At 42.4% G+C, this 16,843-nt stretch overlaps 2 protein-coding genes across 8 annotated transcripts; both read left to right on the plus strand.

Moving 5' to 3' along the window:
* Positions 1 to 672: 672 nt before the first annotated feature.
* On the plus strand, positions 673 to 4,457 carry hyal2a (hyaluronidase 2a). Of its 7 annotated transcripts, XM_034287024.1 has the most exons (5): positions 782 to 798; positions 948 to 1,011; positions 1,432 to 2,413; positions 3,048 to 3,137; positions 3,446 to 4,457. In XM_034287024.1, the coding sequence occupies exons 3-5, from the start codon at positions 1,478 to 1,480 to the stop codon at positions 3,836 to 3,838; spliced, it is 1,419 nt and encodes a 472-aa protein (XP_034142915.1). In that variant the 5' UTR covers positions 782 to 798; positions 948 to 1,011; positions 1,432 to 1,477; the 3' UTR covers positions 3,839 to 4,457. The 7 variants fall into 7 exon arrangements, with proteins under 7 accessions (XP_010894374.1, XP_010894377.1, XP_010894375.1 ...); XM_010896072.3 differs by lacking the exon at positions 948 to 1,011 and having other exon boundaries at positions 673 to 798; positions 1,503 to 2,413; XM_010896075.4 differs by lacking the exon at positions 948 to 1,011 and having other exon boundaries at positions 719 to 798.
* Positions 4,458 to 10,646: 6,189 nt separating this feature from the next.
* hyal1 (hyaluronidase 1) lies at positions 10,647 to 13,256 on the plus strand. The gene is given in 5 exon segments (XM_010896079.3): positions 10,647 to 11,077; positions 11,279 to 12,132; positions 12,134 to 12,196; positions 12,303 to 12,392; positions 12,480 to 13,256. Coding segments are annotated over 5 exon segments (1,335 nt in total). The 5' UTR covers positions 10,647 to 11,073; the 3' UTR covers positions 12,804 to 13,256.
* The last annotated feature ends 3,587 nt before the right edge of the window (positions 13,257 to 16,843 follow it).

Raw genomic sequence — 16,843 nt, forward strand, 5'->3', positions numbered from 1 at the left:
TTGCCAACATCACAGCATGTGGTAGTTGGTTGGGTCACTGAGCCACTGCCAATGACAGCCATCACAATCTTCCTGGAGCGGTGACATCTGCATGCCAGATGCCTGTGTCGGGACAGAGTTGAAGTGCTCCTGGTCCTAGATATATCATGCTTACATAAAGTTAAACAAAAGGATAGGCTTTGGCAGGCTGTCTTCACCACTTGTTCGTCCTACATACATTCATTTATGAAGAGGTTTTAAATGGGGTTAACTTTCAGTCTCAAATGTTTTTGATGTATAGGCTATTAGTATAATGTGTAATGAACAGTTATATTAATGTATGCCTAATACTTTGGTTGACATTGTATGTTATTCGTAACTGCTTGCCATCAACCGTTTATAAACCTCTAAACTGAGCATATCAATTTGACTATGACGAAATCATGTAACTTTTTTGGGGAGGGCACGACATGCTCAGGATATTGGTCGTTTATTGGGCTCTATAGCAGTTGCTGAAATAAGACAACAAAACTATCTGATTTCAATTAATAGTTGTAGCAAACGTTCTAGACCATGTATTTAGCCGTATATTCCGTTAAAAACTGGAAAGAAAAAATATTGTAGATATTTAGTCCTTAATCAAAAGTTTACACAGTGATAACAGAGTACCCCCTACACGGCTAGAAGTACAGTTCTTTTCGCCACTCCCCTCTTCCTACTGAATGGAACATCCTGAAGAGGTCCCGTCTCAAACTAGTTTAGTTGGGCAGGCGTTGCATGCTACTAAACTGACAACCGGAGGTACGGTGCACGGTCGCTGTAAGTTATTATTGAAATAATATTTGCCATAGGCAAATTAAGTACAAGTGTTTATTTTGTTTTACGTGTTGTAGCAGGGATCATTTAAAAGTTGTTGTTGTTGGAAGAAGTTCCTTTCATTCATTGTTTTTCATGTATCTTGAGGACAGATAAATGTGGTTTGAAATAGTGGACTAAATCTTTTGGGAATGCTTCCTCATTCTGCTATACAAGGTATGTTACTATATGTTTTTTTATTGTATTCTACAACTATGAAAACGCAGTCCTGAGCAAAAGGTGGGTGTTACGCACAGCAACAGTTCAATTGTGAGTTTTCAAAGAAACGTAAACCGCTGCTAAATCTGTTTTCCCATCTAACTGATTTCTTTCAGTAAATAGTAAGTAAATCGTTTTAATGAGCAGTGGTATTGCTTCTGGTCTTGTGGCATGCCGAAGTCTGCTTCTTAATGCATTATTAATAAAGATTTGCTGTATAGACTAAGCCAGCTGAACTGAAGACCGTTCTTTATACCCACTGCATGTTTTGTGAGCCCTTCACTCTTCATTACAACTTTTCTGGGCATCAGAATGTATTGAAGAAATCAAATTATGACATATGATGTTCACGCCATTTAAATTTGCCCCTTTTTACAGGACAGGAGAGCAGAGAGTGAAAATACTTTCTCTCATCACTCAAGTCATGTTGCATTGGACTGTATTGGCAGATTGGAAAGTTTTGCTGTTGGTGACACTTACATGGGAATGCTTCTGTGATGAGGAACTGAAGCCCACGAGATGGCCACTGTATCCCCAAAAGCCATTGGTTTTGGCCTGGAATGCTCCGACAGAAGAATGCCGTCCACGGCACAGCATTATATTTCAGCTGGATCAGTTCCAGATTGTGGCGTCTCCCAACGAAGGCTTTGTCCGCCAGAACCTCACCATCTTTTACAAGGACCGCTTAGGGTTGTACCCCTACTATGATGAGCATGATGGCACTGCCATGAACGGTGGGCTTCCACAGGTTACCAGTCTCACCCAGCACCTTAGCAAGGTGCCAGACGGGATTCAGTATTACATACGGGAAGCAGAGGCCAAGGGACTGGCAGTTATTGACTGGGAGGAGTGGAGACCATTGTGGATCCGCAACTGGGACGTCAAGAATGTGTACCGCAGCCGGTCTAAGCAGCTGGTGGCCCAAAAGAACCCAACCTGGCCTTCAGAGCGTGTGGCTAAGGTAGCCCAGCAAGAGTTTGAGATGTCAGCCCGGAGGTTTATGCTGGAGACCCTACGGCTGGCCAAGAGCCTCCGGCCCAACCAGCTCTGGGGTTTCTACCTGTTCCCAGACTGCTACAACCATGACTACAAGATCACTCTGGAGAACTATACCGGCCGCTGCCCTGACGTGGAGGTGGCCCGGAATGAAAAGCTGAAATGGCTTTGGACTGAGAGCACGGCCCTGTTCCCTTCTGTCTACATGGGTACTATGCTACGCTCTTTGCCCTCGGGTCGGCAGTTTGTCCGAAACCGGGTGAAGGAGGGGATGCGTCTGGCGTCAAGTGGAGAGGGGCTGGCACGTCCTGTCTTTGTGTACGCCAAGCCCACCTATGTCAACGTACTGGACCTGCTGACAGAGGTGAGGGGTTTGTATCAAATCAAACTTTATTAAACATTTCTTACAAAATGCATTTCAAGGTGCTTTAACAGATAAAAGTCAGAATAGAAACAGTTAATAAATAATATTTTGATACATTGTATGAATTACAGTGATATACATTAAAGATATACATTAAATTAATATTAATATTAAGACAGTCAGAAGAAATTATTTTAGAAAGTCAGGCTAAAAGGGTGCATTTGAAGAGTATGTGTCAGTAGTATTTTTGACTCTTCAGATCATCTGGCAAGCTGTTCTAAGGGGCATAGTGACTGAAAGAGGCTTCACCATAAGTTTTGGTTCTGAAGTTATTTTAGAAATAGGTTTGGTTTATAAACACTCTTTTTTTCTGTGTCTGTGCGAGCGCTATGGGGGCTTCTTTAATTAACTTTTATTAAAAAGTGTATCTCTGTTATCTGGGGTGGCAGCCCTTTCCTGCAGGATGGGTGTGAGTCACCACCCTGTAGTGCATTTCCTTACCTCGGTATGCACAGATAAGAAGTGGCCACATACTCAGCAATACCAAGTGCATCAAGGTTAATTTCTGCTTCTGCTAATTTCTGACTTGTCCTGACTTCTTTGTAATAAATCACCAATGACTTTCTTCCTGCAGACCGACCTGGTCTCCACCATCGGGGAGAGTGTGGCTTTGGGGGCCGCAGGCATCATCCTCTGGGGAGATCACACGTATGCAGGCAGCAAGGCAAGTGTCCACACTATTACCCACAAGTCTCATGAAAATCACTACAAATCGGCGAGTGAACGACCCACAAGACCTCACTTAATGTCAAAGTATTGCAGCAGTCAGTCATGACTCGCTCATTGGCTCTCGCCAGCTGATTATCAGTGGCATGCTCTGGTAGCAGCCCGTATTCCATCCTTTCAGTTACCATGGTTTGCGAGTGTTTGTTCAGGTGGATCCTTGGAAATGTTGAAATTGGAGTGACATGGTAAACAATTGGAGGGCCGTGTACCTCAACCTTTGAACCCACTGTGTGTGTTTCTCTCCAGGCCAGCTGCAAAAACCTGAATGAGTACCTCCGTGGCCCGCTTGGCCGGTACCTACTCAATGTCTCCACTGCGGCAGAGCTGTGCAGCCAGACGCTGTGCGGCTCCCGTGGACGCTGCCTCCGCCGGCACGCCGACACTGACACCTACCTGCACCTCAGCCCCCACAACCACAGCATAGAGGCACTGGCAAATGGCACGCTCAGGATTCAAGGTCAGCTTGGCGAAGAGGAGGCCGCGGGCTTCCGTAGGGACTTCTGGTGCCAGTGCTATGCTGGCTTCAAGGGAGGTGGCTGCAGCCAGAAAGACCCTCTACAGCAAAGAGGGAGTGCGCCTCCGTCCATGAATTCGCGGGGGAGCTGCGTGCTAGTACTACTCGTCACACTGCTGTTCTGAGCGCATGCGTCGCAATGCGACTACCCTCAGTGGATAGAATTTTTACTGTTAGATGACAAACCAAACAAGCACACAGACATTACATACAGACTTTAGGGCTGAAGTCCACGCTGTGGTCCATATTGCTGTATGGTTAAATCAACACTATGGAACTACCAGCTTTATGGCACTTAGTGTGTTTTCTTAATTTTTTGACAATAGAGGGCTCGCTGGAAGTAACCTTGTTTACATTGCTCTCTCTCTTTGTTTCCTTCCCACCCGCGCTCTCTCCCTTTCTCTTTCCCTGTCATTTTCTCATGGATACTGAGTCTATATTTTTACGTGGAAATTAATTGTGGTTTTCAAATGAATTTTTGATGTATGTAAAGGTTTGTGTTATGTGTATGTGCCAACATGAGCCATCTGCACTCCATCCTTAGAATAGAAAAAAAATAGTTATTAGTGCCTTGACACAGATATTTTTTATCTTGAAGTAAATCTGAGTATTTATATGAATGTGTTTTCACATTTAAACAAATGTTTGTTGTCAAATTTATGCCAAAACACACTACTGTTTTCCTCTTAAATATGTACTATGTTTCAGACCCTCAAAATAAATCACAGCTGTAAGAACACCCAACACAATCTCAGATTCAATCAGTCACTGTGACACCCTGTCTAACACCGCAAAGAAAAAGTAAAAATTACACTACAGTGTTAGCTGTCAGTGTTCTGGTTTATTAGTGGTTCTTTAAATTTTCAACTTACTGTTCTTGATTCCTGGGAGTAAACATGATATACACTCTGCTCAGTAGGCCTAGACCTATAATACAAACTACTTCTGGGACAGGATTTGCCTGGCACAACATGTTACTTAAAGGACTACCCCTTCCCCCTTTAATTGTTAGGTGCTGCTGGCCAAAAGTTATTTTCAACTCTTTTAAGTCTTTAGCAATTCCAGTTTCCAGGAAGCTGAGACATTACCTAAAATTATGGAAAGACAGTGCTGAGGGGAAGTCTCCACATATCTATACATCCTTGAAAAACGGTTTAGAGTTTTCCCATCCTTGCTGGTGGACTGCAGGATCTCCTCAGGATTTGGGGTCAAAACAGACATTTGCTGAGACATTGACTTAGCCTATGCCTACAAAGCCAAACAGTTATACTTGCATGGTTGGGGTCAAACCAATGTACTTTGAATAGGGTTTCAAAATGGTTGCCTGGCCTCATCATCCCCAGGGGCACCTTGAGGTAGTTGCCCAGAGAGTGTGTTCCTTTCTCGCATGTCCGGATTTCAGTACAGACATCTTGGTTATGATAAATATTGCCTGCACTTCCAAAACTGTAATTTTTTGACAGTGTCCATGGCCTGTTCTGAACATTCTATTACTGTGCTCCTTCTACCTGTAATTAAATAAAGATAAAATCAATAATGGATAAGGATATGGGTGGCTGGGAATGTTTTGGTCCTTAACTTGCACTATACATCTGAAAATTTATGGATTAATAGGAATTGTGGTAATCTGTTTCTTTTGAAGTTGTGATTGTGTTTTAACTTCTGTGTGCTGCTTCAGTGGATATAAAAAGTCTACACACCCCTGTTAAAATACCAGGTTCTTGTGATGTAAAAGAATAAGACAAAGATAAATCATGTCAGAACTTTTTCCACCTTTAATGTTACCTATAACATGAACAATTCAATTGAAAAACAAACTGAAATCTTTGAGGGGGAAATTTTTTTAATAAACAACTCACAATAACCTGGTTGCATAAGTATGCACACCCTTAAACTAATACTTTGTTGAAGCACCTTTTGATTTTATTACAGCGCTCAGTCTTTTTGGGTAGGAGACTATTAGCATGGCACATCTTGACGTGTCAATATTTGCCCACTCTTTACAAAAGCGCTCCAAATCTGTCAGATTGCGAGGACATCTCTTGTGCACAGCCCTCTTCAGATCACCCCAGAGATGTTGAATTGGATTCAGGTCTGGGCTCTGGCTGGGCCATTCCAAAACCTTAATCTTCTTCTGGAGAAACCATGCTTTTGTGGATTTGGATGTGTGCTTTGGGTCGTTGTCGTGCTGAAAGGTGAACTTCATCTTCAGCTTTCTAATGGACGACTGAAGGTTTTGTGCCAAAATTGCCTGGTATTTGGAACTGTTCATAATTCCCTCTACCCTGACTAAGTCCCCAGTTCCAGCTGAAGAAAAACATCCCCAAAGAATGATGCTGCCACCATCATGCTTCACTGTGGGTATGGTGTTCTTTGGGGGATGTGCAGTGTTGTTTTTGTGTCAAACATACCTTTTGGAATTATGGCCAAAAAGTTCAACCTTGGTTTCTTCAGACCATAACACATTTTCCCACGTGCTTTTGGGGGACTTGATGTTTGTTTTTGCAAACTTCAGCTGGGCTTGGATGTTTTTCTTTGTAAGAAAAGGCTTCCGTCTTGCCACCCTACCCCATAGCCCATTCATATGAAGAATACGGGAGATTGTTGTCACATGTAGCACACAGCCAGTACTCGCCAGAAATTCCTGCAGTTCCTTTAATGTTGCTTTAGGCCTCTTGGAAGCCTCTCTGACCAGTTTTCTTCTTGTCTTTTCATCAATTCTGGAGGGATTTTTTGGTAATGTCTCTGTTGTGCCATATTTTCTGCACATGATGATGACTGTCTTCACTGTGTTCCAAGGTATATCTAATGCTTTAGAAATTCTTTTGTACCCTCCTCCTGACTGATATCTTTCAACAATGAGATTCCTCTGATGCTTTGGAAGCTCTCTGTGGACCTTTTGCTCTGAGATGCAACTAAGAAAATGTCAGGAAAATCCTTCTAGAACAGCTGAACTTTATGATGGCAGGTGTGTAATGACTTCTATTTAACATGAGTTTGGATGTGATTGGTTAAAGGTTTTTATTTAAAAATGTTTCCCCTCGAAGATTTCAGTTTGTTTTTCAATTGAATTGTTCCAATTATTGGTCACATTAAAAGTGGAAAAAGGTCTGACATGATTTATCTTTGTCTCATTCTTTTTCATTAAAAACACCAGGCATTTTAACAGGGGTGTGTGACTTTTTATATCCATTGTACATTTGGCCAGGTCCCTCTTGGATTTTTTATTTTTTTAAAATTAAAATGTTAAGGAATTGATTGAATAAGAACCATAACGTGGCATACCAAGGTGAAATTATATTTATATTTGAGATTCAACAGACATTCACATTCATACCTTTGTTCAGGCTCCCTTCTAAATTTAGGGACTGTGGTAAAAGAGTAAACCAGGTATTTGCCGAAATGTCAGCCGACGATTATAGGATTTAAAATTACTCTCATCAACACCAATCCACATGCTAAATACAATACCAGATTTCATTTGGTCAAAAAGGCATATATTGATTTATTCATAATCAATAAATCAATGGAAACATGTTAAATCATATACTGCTCTGGAAAAAATTAAGAGACCACTGCACCTTATTGTTTACTTTCCAAAAATGTTGAAAAAGGAGGTTTTCAGTGAGGAACAGAAGGGTTAAAATTAAGAGACCATTGCAAATTGAACGCTTCTGTTCCTCACTCAAAACATTCCTTTTCAACTTTTTCTGAGCTGTATATCTTAAATAGCTTTTTCAATAATGGTTATAGAAACTTCAAACTTGATGCATATCATTCTAAAAATAGCTTGCCTACTTGTTTTGGTGAGAAATGTTATGGATTCATTAATAATCAATAAATCAATGGAAACACTTTTATTTCTGCATATCTTCAATATCCTTTTCAAAAATAGTCATAGAAAAGTATATCCTGGTCCATTGCGCTCTAAAAATTACAGGCCTACTTGTTCAATAATTTCTTTGGTGGAAAAAGCCTTTATGGATTTTTTTTATAATCAATAAATAAATTAAAACACGTTTTATTTTGTATATCATAAATATATTTCCCAATAATGGTCACAGAAACTCCAAAGCTGATGTATATAATTTTTGGATTTTTTACAACAGCAGTTGTCCCAAAGTGCTTTTACAGAGACACCCGGCCTTAAACCCCAAGGAGCAAACCACAGTAGTGTTGAATTTCAGTGGCTTGGAAACTCCCTAAGAAGGCCGAATTTTAGGAAGAAACCTAGAGAGGACCCAGGCTCAGAGGGGTGACCAGTCCTCTTCTGGCTGTGCCGGGTGAGATATTAAGAGCCCAATTGGAATAATTAATAAATGCATGTGGGCTAAATCCAGAGTCTATTTAAATTTAGACTAGGTCAGATGGACAAGGACAGGGACAGCAACGGGCCCCCCAAACCAGGTACTCTGCAGGTGTGGACCAGGACCTCATGTCCCCCTAAAGTTTAAAACGGGAGGAGACTGGGAAAATTCAGAAAATGCATTCCTCATATCAACAACGATTTATATTGGAGAATGAGAACTTAGTGGGGAAAGAGAACTGACCCAATCCCCCAGCACAATAGTATAGCAGCGTAAGACCTTGGAACTGATACGGGGGGGTCCGGCGACACTGTGGCCTGACCCGGGGGAGGCCCGGGACAGGGCCCAACAGGCAGGAAATCAATCCACCCACATTGCCAGGCATCAACCAAAGGGACACCCACCAACCGCAACCCCCCTGAATGAGGGCCGAGTACTGCAGCAGAGTACAGCCCAATTGCACAAGTGTGCAACAGAGTGACAACAACAAGCCAGTGACTCTTCCCCCGAAAGGCATTGGAGGGAGTGGCGACGAGAGCCCACCTGGCGAGACAGCAAGGGTGGACAGTATAAAGTCTACTGGTCACCTTCACGCCCCCGGCCCAAGCTACACCTAATTATAAACCGTGCTGTAGAGATGAGTTTTTAGTAGACACTTGAAAGTTTGCACTGAGTTTGCATTCCTAACCTTAATTGGCAGATCATTCCACAGTAGTGGAGCTCTATGAGAAAAGGCCCTGCCACCAGCTGTTTGTTTAGAAATTCTAGGTACAATTAAAAGGCCTGCATCTTGCGATCTAAGGTTACGTGTAGGTATGTATTGCTGGATCATTTCAACAAGGTAAGTAGGAGCAAGTCCATGTATTGATTTATAGGTTAAGAGTAAAACCTTAAAATCAGCCCTAACCCTAACAGGCAGCCAGCGTAAGGATGCCAGGACAGGAGTAATGTGTTCAAATTTTTTGTTCTAGTTAGGATTCTAGCAGCCGTGTACAACACTAATTTAAGTTTATTTATTGATTTGTCAGGGTAACCGGAAAGAAGAGCATTGCAGTAATCTAGTCTAGAAGTAACGAAAGCATGGATTAGTTTTTCTGCATCAGTTTTGATATTTTATATGTTCTTCAAAGGAGAAGTCAGGGTCAAGGGTAACGCCTAGGTTTTTTACAGTTTTTTGGGATATGACCATGCAGCCGTCGAGGTTCACAGTGAGATCTGCTAACAACGCTCTTTGTTTCTTGGGTCCTAAAACGAGCATTTCTGTTTTTCTTGAGTTTAAGAGCAAGATGTTCTCTGTCATCCACTTCCTAATATCTGAAATGCATGCTTCCAAAGTAGCTAATTTTGGGCCTTCTCCATGCTTCATTGAAATATATAACTGTGTATCATCAGCATAACAATGAAAATTTACATTGTGATTTCGGATTACATCGCCCAGATGGAGCATATATAGTGAGAACAATAATGGGCCCAGAACCGAGGCTTGAGGAACACCAAAGCATACCTTTGACTTGTCAGAGGATATGCCATCCACACTAACAAACTGATAACTTTCAGATAAATAAGATTTAAACCAGGCTAGAACATGTCCACGTAGCCCAATATGGGTTTCCAGTCTCTCTAAGAGAAGGGAGTGATCAATAGTGTCAAAAGCAGCACTAAGATCAAGAAGCAACAGAACAGATGCAGAACCTTTGTCTGAGGCCATTAGAAGGTCATTTGTTACCTTCACGAGTGCAGTCTCAGTACTATGATGGGATCTGAAACCGGACTGGAGGATTTCATAAATGTTATTTGTCTTCAGGAAGGCATTCAGTTGTTGGGAAACACATTTTTCTAAGATTTCTAAGAGGAACGGGTAGGGCAGCTATTTTTAGAATTATATGCATCAAGTTGGAAGTTTCTATAACCAATATTGGAAAATATATTGAAGATATACAGAATTAAACGTGTTTCCATTGATTTATTGATTATTAATAAATCCATAATTATGATTTTACTAAAACCCTGGTTGAACAAGTAGGCCAGCAATTTTTTGAATAATATGCATCAGGTTTGAAGTTTCTAGGACCAATATTGAAAAAGAAATGGAAGAAATGCTGAATTAAACGTGTTTCCATTAAGTTATGGTTAATAAATCAATAAATCTTTTATGACCATATGAAATGTGATATAGTATTTAGCATGTTGACTGATGTTGATGAGAGTCATTAAGAATTCTATATTCCTCCGCTGACATTTCGGCAAGTACTTGGTTTACTCTTTTACCAGAGTACTTAAATGTGGAAGGGAGTCTGTTGGATCTCGAATATAAACCTAATTTCACCTCGCTACGAGGAATTAGGTTTGCTTTGGACGTGTCTTGAGATCGACCTGTCCTGAGTCTTCTTGGAATTCCTGCAATTAGCGATTATTTGTTTATATACTTGTTTATTGACTTGGGGGCATATATGCTAAATCTAAATATTTCAGCTGAATTCCTGGTCATTTTATAGTATTTTCTGACCAAACGAAAAATATACAAACACTCTCGCAATCTCCTTAGCTCAATATGGCCCACTGTCACTCCCATTATAATCATGTATAATCATATACCGCCACTCCCCTTTCTCGCTAGATGAATAGTCTGTTCAAACCTGCATTTACTGTTTGGCATTTCACATTCACAGTTTGATTCTCTAAGGAGAGTCAGTGTTTACCGCTTGTGATAGTATTTTTTAGAGCTAAATCAATTTGTTCCTGTATCTTTAACAAAATCTACTGGAAAGAACCCTCCGCCTCGCTCCGTTTTTGATTGGCGTTTGACAAATTCTTTCTTCTGGTTTAAGTGCGCTCGGTTTAGTTTGCGTGGTGAACGGAGTATAAACTTTAAATCCGCGAACCTTGGCGGATTTTTAGACTACAAAAATCCAACCCGCGTATTTCTCCATACGATTTCCCGTCCTCTCCTTCCCTAGAAAAGGGAAGTTAGTTATCAGGTCATGCGATAGCAATCACAGTTCTCCATGGTGAATTGACTTGTAAAACAACGTTTTGCCCACCAAACCGATGATATGGGTAAGTAGACGATCAAAGAGATGTTATTTTGGGGATATTGCTGTAGCTACTTTAATGGTTTGGCTGTGCATATTAGCATTATTTCTCATGATACTAAGTTGACTTGTGAATAATACATCTTGAATATGTATATTTACACAGTATATTTTTGATTAATTGTTCACATGTCAACAATCTATTTTGTGTTCTCTTTCTCTGCAGGTATAATGCACATTTTCTTTTGGGTGCTGTTTCTCTGTGAGAATGTGGTCAGTATTCTTGGAAGTGAGCAGGAAAAGGCGTCCCTCCCTACACTGGCCCAGGTGCCCTTTCTCACTGTGTGGAATGCCCCCACTGGCCAGTGTAAGACCCGCTATGGGGTGGACCTGGACCTTGGAGTATTCAACATAGTCAGCAATCAGAACCAGAGCTTCATGGGTGACAACATCACCATCTTCTACAAGGCTAAACTGGGGCTGTACCCAGAATATGTCCAGAGACAGGCTGTCAACGGCGGGGTGCCGCAGAACGCCAGTCTGCCGGAGCACCTCAGGACAGCCACTGAGAACATCCAGACCTACATCCCCGACAGAGACTTCCAAGGTCTGGCTGTGGTGGACTGGGAGAGCTGGAGGCCAGTGTGGGAGCGCAACTGGGAGAACATGAATGTTTACTGGGAGGGCTCCAGGGCTTTAGTGAAGGCCAAGCACCCAGACTGGAGCCCTGCTCAGGTGGAGGTGGTGGCCCGCCAAGAGTTCCAGGTGGCGGCTCGGGACTTCATGGAGGGCACCCTGCGGCTAGGGGGCTCCCAGAGGCCCAGAGGGATGTGGGGCTTTTATGGTTTCCCTTGCTGCTATAACTACTACAAAAACACGACAGGTAACTATACCGGCGAGTGTCCCCAGATCGAGTCCAAGAGAAACGACGCTCTGTTCTGGCTTTGGAATGCCTCCTCGGCCCTCTACCCTGACATCTACCTAGACGTGGCGATGCGTGGCCTCGGCGATGTCGTCCGCCGCTACACAAACCACCGTGTTATGGAGGCCATGAGGGTGGGGGCCCAGGTGACCCCCAACCCCCCCCCCTATTTATCCCTACGCTCGCATCGTTTACACCTACTCCCTGGAGTTCCTGTCTGAGGCAGGTGCCCCGCCAGTTCAGTGGTGATGTCCATCTCGTGTTGGTGCAGTACTAGAAGTTAACATATGTTTACACCACATACTCACCTCTGACCGTTGCTTTGTAGATGACCCTGGTCTACTCTATCGGAGAGAGCGCTGCGCTGGGATCTGCAGGGATTGTACTGTGGGGAGACAACGCATACTCCAAATCGAAGGTGCCCCATACTTAGAACTCAGCTCATTCAGTGAAAACGCCCAGACAGGGGAGTGATTATTCTTAGTAATTTTTTTTTGTTTTCCAGATTAACTGCGAGGCAGTCAAAAACTACCTGGATGGAACCTTGGGCCCTTACCTGGTTAATGTGACCACAGCAGCGACTCTGTGCAGCCGGACTGTGTGCTCCTCTCACGGCCGGTGTCAGAGGAGAGACAGAAGCTCCACGACCTACCTCCATCTGGACCCGAGGGCCTGGACCATTGTGTCTGACAAGAGGGCAGAGGGAGGGCAGAGCTACAGGGTGCTGGGAAAACTGAACCAATATGAGGCTGTGGCCATGCGGACCCACTTCCAGTGCCTGTGTTATCCTGGTTGGGGAGGCGAGAACTGCTCCAAGCGTCTGTCGTAGTGAGACACAGAATCTCCATGGTTACACTACAACGTAAACATGGTCTTACCTTAGAAAGAATTGGACCAGAGTATTGCTTATAGTGCCTTACGCAAGGTTTTTGAGAGAAACATTTTATTTCTTTATTAATAATTTTTCTTTGACAATGATTATTTGAAGTTAGTTAGAATTGTCTCATTTCGGGGGTTTGGTCAAGCTTTTCCTGATCTTTACCAAGGGTGCTAATACTTGTGGAGGGCACTATATATCCAAACCTGAGACAATGTATATCATGGATATAAGTAGTGTTGTTGCATTACCAAGCTTCATTCTGACTGGCCCATGCTTCCTCCTGTCTGCCTGTGACCAGCTCATTTGTACATTTATGCATCATGTCTGTTTGGGAAATAGTTCCTAGACATTCTACAAAGCTGTAAATCTAATATCATTAAATGACAATACATTGCAGGATTATTCTTCGTGGTTCAAGCACTTTGTTTCAGTTTAACATAATCCATAATTTCAGGATTATAACATATCTTTAAAGCCTATAAGAACCTAGATCAGTACCAAATGCAGTGTGGCATAATTGTTTGTTTGATGTTTTTATGTTTCAATCAAAATGTTATTTAATGTACTGCTTGCTACTTTATGAAATAATGTAATCCAACAAATACTTGATCTACTATGCTTATTATTTACATTGTTGTGAAAGACACATGCATATATTTTTTTTCAGTTCATTGTTGAGCAGTCCAATTGCATGTGAATTGACCCTGGGCCTGCTGCTATAGAATCTCATACACTGGACGGTCTGGCCGATGGTAAGCGACTGAATTCTGCGTGGCTGGGGGTTTGTATGGTCCTTAAGTCTCCAGGCTGGCATGCCCAACTGCTTTAGCTGTATCAGGGGGTCGAGCGCTCAGGTGGAGGTGGTGGCCCGCCAAGAGTTCCAGGTGGCGGCTCGGGCCTTCATGGAGGGCACCCTGCGGCTGGGGGGCTGTGAGAGGCCAGAGGGATGTGGGGCTTTTATGGTTTCCCTTGCTGCTATAACTACTACAAAAACACGACAAGTAACTATACTGGCGAGTGTCCCCAGATCGAGTCCAAGAGAAACAACGCTCTGTTCTGGCTTTGGAACGCCTCCTTGACCCTCTACCCTGACATGTTGATGTTCCGTGACCAGTCCTTAGTCATGTGGACAACAAGGAACTACTGACTACTGTTGTAGTGCACAGTTACTTGAACCAACATACATTGCTTTTAAATGACAGTGAATGATGTGCTGAAACAATCATTGTAATGTAGTACAGGATGTGGTCCGAAACTATTTGAACACATTTACTTAAAATACCACAATATTAAGCCACAGTGGACCACAAGTTTGATATTATAATTTGGTATGTTAAAGATACACAGGGACCATTCAAAGAAATGCTTTCATACCAGATCCCTCACGACAATAACAGAATAAATAAAATTGTTTATAAAGTGAACTCATTAAGAAATATAGTAGTGAAGCAATACTTTAAAGCAAAGTAGTTTGCATAAAAATAACATTCACAATATACATCAGCCATAACATTATGACCCCCTGCCTAAAATTGTGTAGGTCTCCCTTTTGCTGCCAAAACACCTCTGACTCGTCGAGGCATGGACACCACTAGACCTCTGAAGGTGTGCTGTGGTATCTGGCACAAAGACATTAGCAGGAGGTCCTGTAAGCTGTGACGTGGGGCCTCCATGGATTGGACATGTTTTTTTCAGCACATCCCACAGATGCTCAATTGGATTGAGATATGGGGAATTTAGAGGCCAAGTCAACACCTTGAACTCTTTGTGTTCCTCAAACCATTCCTGAACCGTTTTTGCTTTGTGGCAGGGTGCATTATGTTGCTGAAAGAGGCCAATGCCATCAGGGAATACTGTTGCCATGAAAGGGTGCACATGGTCTACAACAATACTCAGGTAGGTGGTAATTGTCCAAGTTACATCCACATGAATGGCAGGACCCAAGGGTTCCCAGCAGAACATTGTCCCAAGCATCACAATGCCTCCGCTGGCTTGCCTCCTTCCCATAGTGTATCCTGGTGCCATGTGTTCTCCAGGTAAGAGGTTTGTGTGCGTACACAAACCTAGCCATCCACATAATGTAAAAGGAAAACGTGATTCATCAGACCAGGCCACCGTCTTCCATTGCTCCGTGGTCCAGTTGTGATGCTCACGTGCCCATTGTAAGCACCTTCGGCAGTGGACAGGGGTCAGCATGGGCACCCTGACTGGTCTGTGGCTATGCAGCCCCATACACCATTGTTTCTTAATCCTGGTGCTTGAGACCCAAAGGGGTGCATGTTTTTGTTTTTGCCCAAGCACTCACACACCTGATTTTGCCCCCTTTTATAATGAGCTGAACTCAAAGATCTAAAACTTTCTCTATGTACACAAAAGGCAGTAACTTGTAACAATAACGGATTACGTTTAAAAAGTAACCTACCCAACCCTGCCCATACCATTACACCACCAGCCTGAACTGATAGAAGGCAGGATGGATCTATGCTTTCATGTTGTTTATGCCAAATTCTGACCCTCCCATCAGACATTGAGACTCATCAGACCAGGCAATGTTTTTCCAATCTTCTCTTGTCCAATTTTTGCGGACCCATGCAAATTGTAGCCTCAGTTTCCTGTTCTTAGCTGACAGGATTGGCACCCAGTGTGGTCTTCTGCAGCTGTAGCCCATCTGCTTCAAGGTTCGATGTGTTGTGCGTTCAGGGTTGCTCTTCAGCATACCTTGTTTGTAACAAGTGGTTATTTGAGTTGCTGTTGCCTTTCTATCAGCTCAAATCAGTCTGGCATTTCTCCTCTGACCTCTGCCATCAGCAAGGAATTTTTTGCCCAGAGAACTGTCGCTCACTGGATGTTTTCTCTTTTTTGGACAAATTCTCTGTATACCCTAGAGATAGTTGTGCAGGATAATCCCAGTAGATCAGCACTTTCTGAAATAATCAAACCAGCCTGTCTGGCACTTCCCCATTTTGATGCTTGGTTTCAACTTCAGCAGATCGTCTTGACCATGTTTTAATCCCAAAATGCATTGAGTTGGTGCCACGTGATTAGATGTTGTAGTAGTGTTGACAAGCAGTTGATTAGATGTTTGTGTTAACAAGCAGTTGAAAAGGTGTACCTAATGAAGTGGCCGATGAGTTTGGAACAAAGGTCTGCAAGACGTTAACTGCTGCAAATGGAGGATTCTTTGATGAAAGCAAAGTTTGAAGCACACATTATTTTAATTATAATTCAAATTTAAAAACATTTCTATTGTGTATTTATTTAGCTATATTTGCCATTCATACTAATTTCATGTATGTTTCTTTGGAAAACAAGGAGATTTCTAAGTAACCCCAAACTTTTGAATGGTGGTGTATTTGCACTACACATACACAAAACATAAGCAAATATGAAGTGGTGAGTTCAGTGCTTACATTATATGGGGATGTTGAAATTATGCATTACAAAACAGTACAAAATGCTTTATGTGGATGTTGGGATTATGGTGATATGGTTAGGTTTTTAGTTATGATTAGAGTTAGATTTTGGGGTTTTAAAGGTTAGAGTTATTATTGGATAAGTAGTTAGGGGAAATATGACTTTCAGTAAAAACAAATGTTGATCTGAAAAATACTGTAAAAGTGTGAGAGACTGAAAAGGTGTCTTAATATAGTTTTTTTTTTGTTGAGATTGTTTTTGCGTCCCTCAGATTTTCATGCAGCCTCTTCCAAAGGTCTAAGACATTGTGGCTAAAAGGGGCCTAAAATGTCTTCACAATACATCAGAAGAACAGTAGCAAATACAAACAGTCTCTGAATCTGCTGGTATGGCTCTCATGCTCCAGTACTCCAACTTCTTCATTCTTCGTAAGAGGGAGGCGTGCTGCTGTTGCGCACTCTTGACAACATATTGATGTTGCATGACAGGTCCTCAGCTGACTCTGTTATGCGGTTGATGTAGATGGGGTTGTTCCCTCTTTTGCCCTGCTTCCGCTAGTCAGATATCCTCTGCTT

Source organism: Esox lucius, chromosome 17 (assembly GCF_011004845.1).
Source record: "Esox lucius isolate fEsoLuc1 chromosome 17, fEsoLuc1.pri, whole genome shotgun sequence".
Lineage (NCBI taxonomy): Eukaryota > Metazoa > Chordata > Actinopteri > Esociformes > Esocidae > Esox > Esox lucius.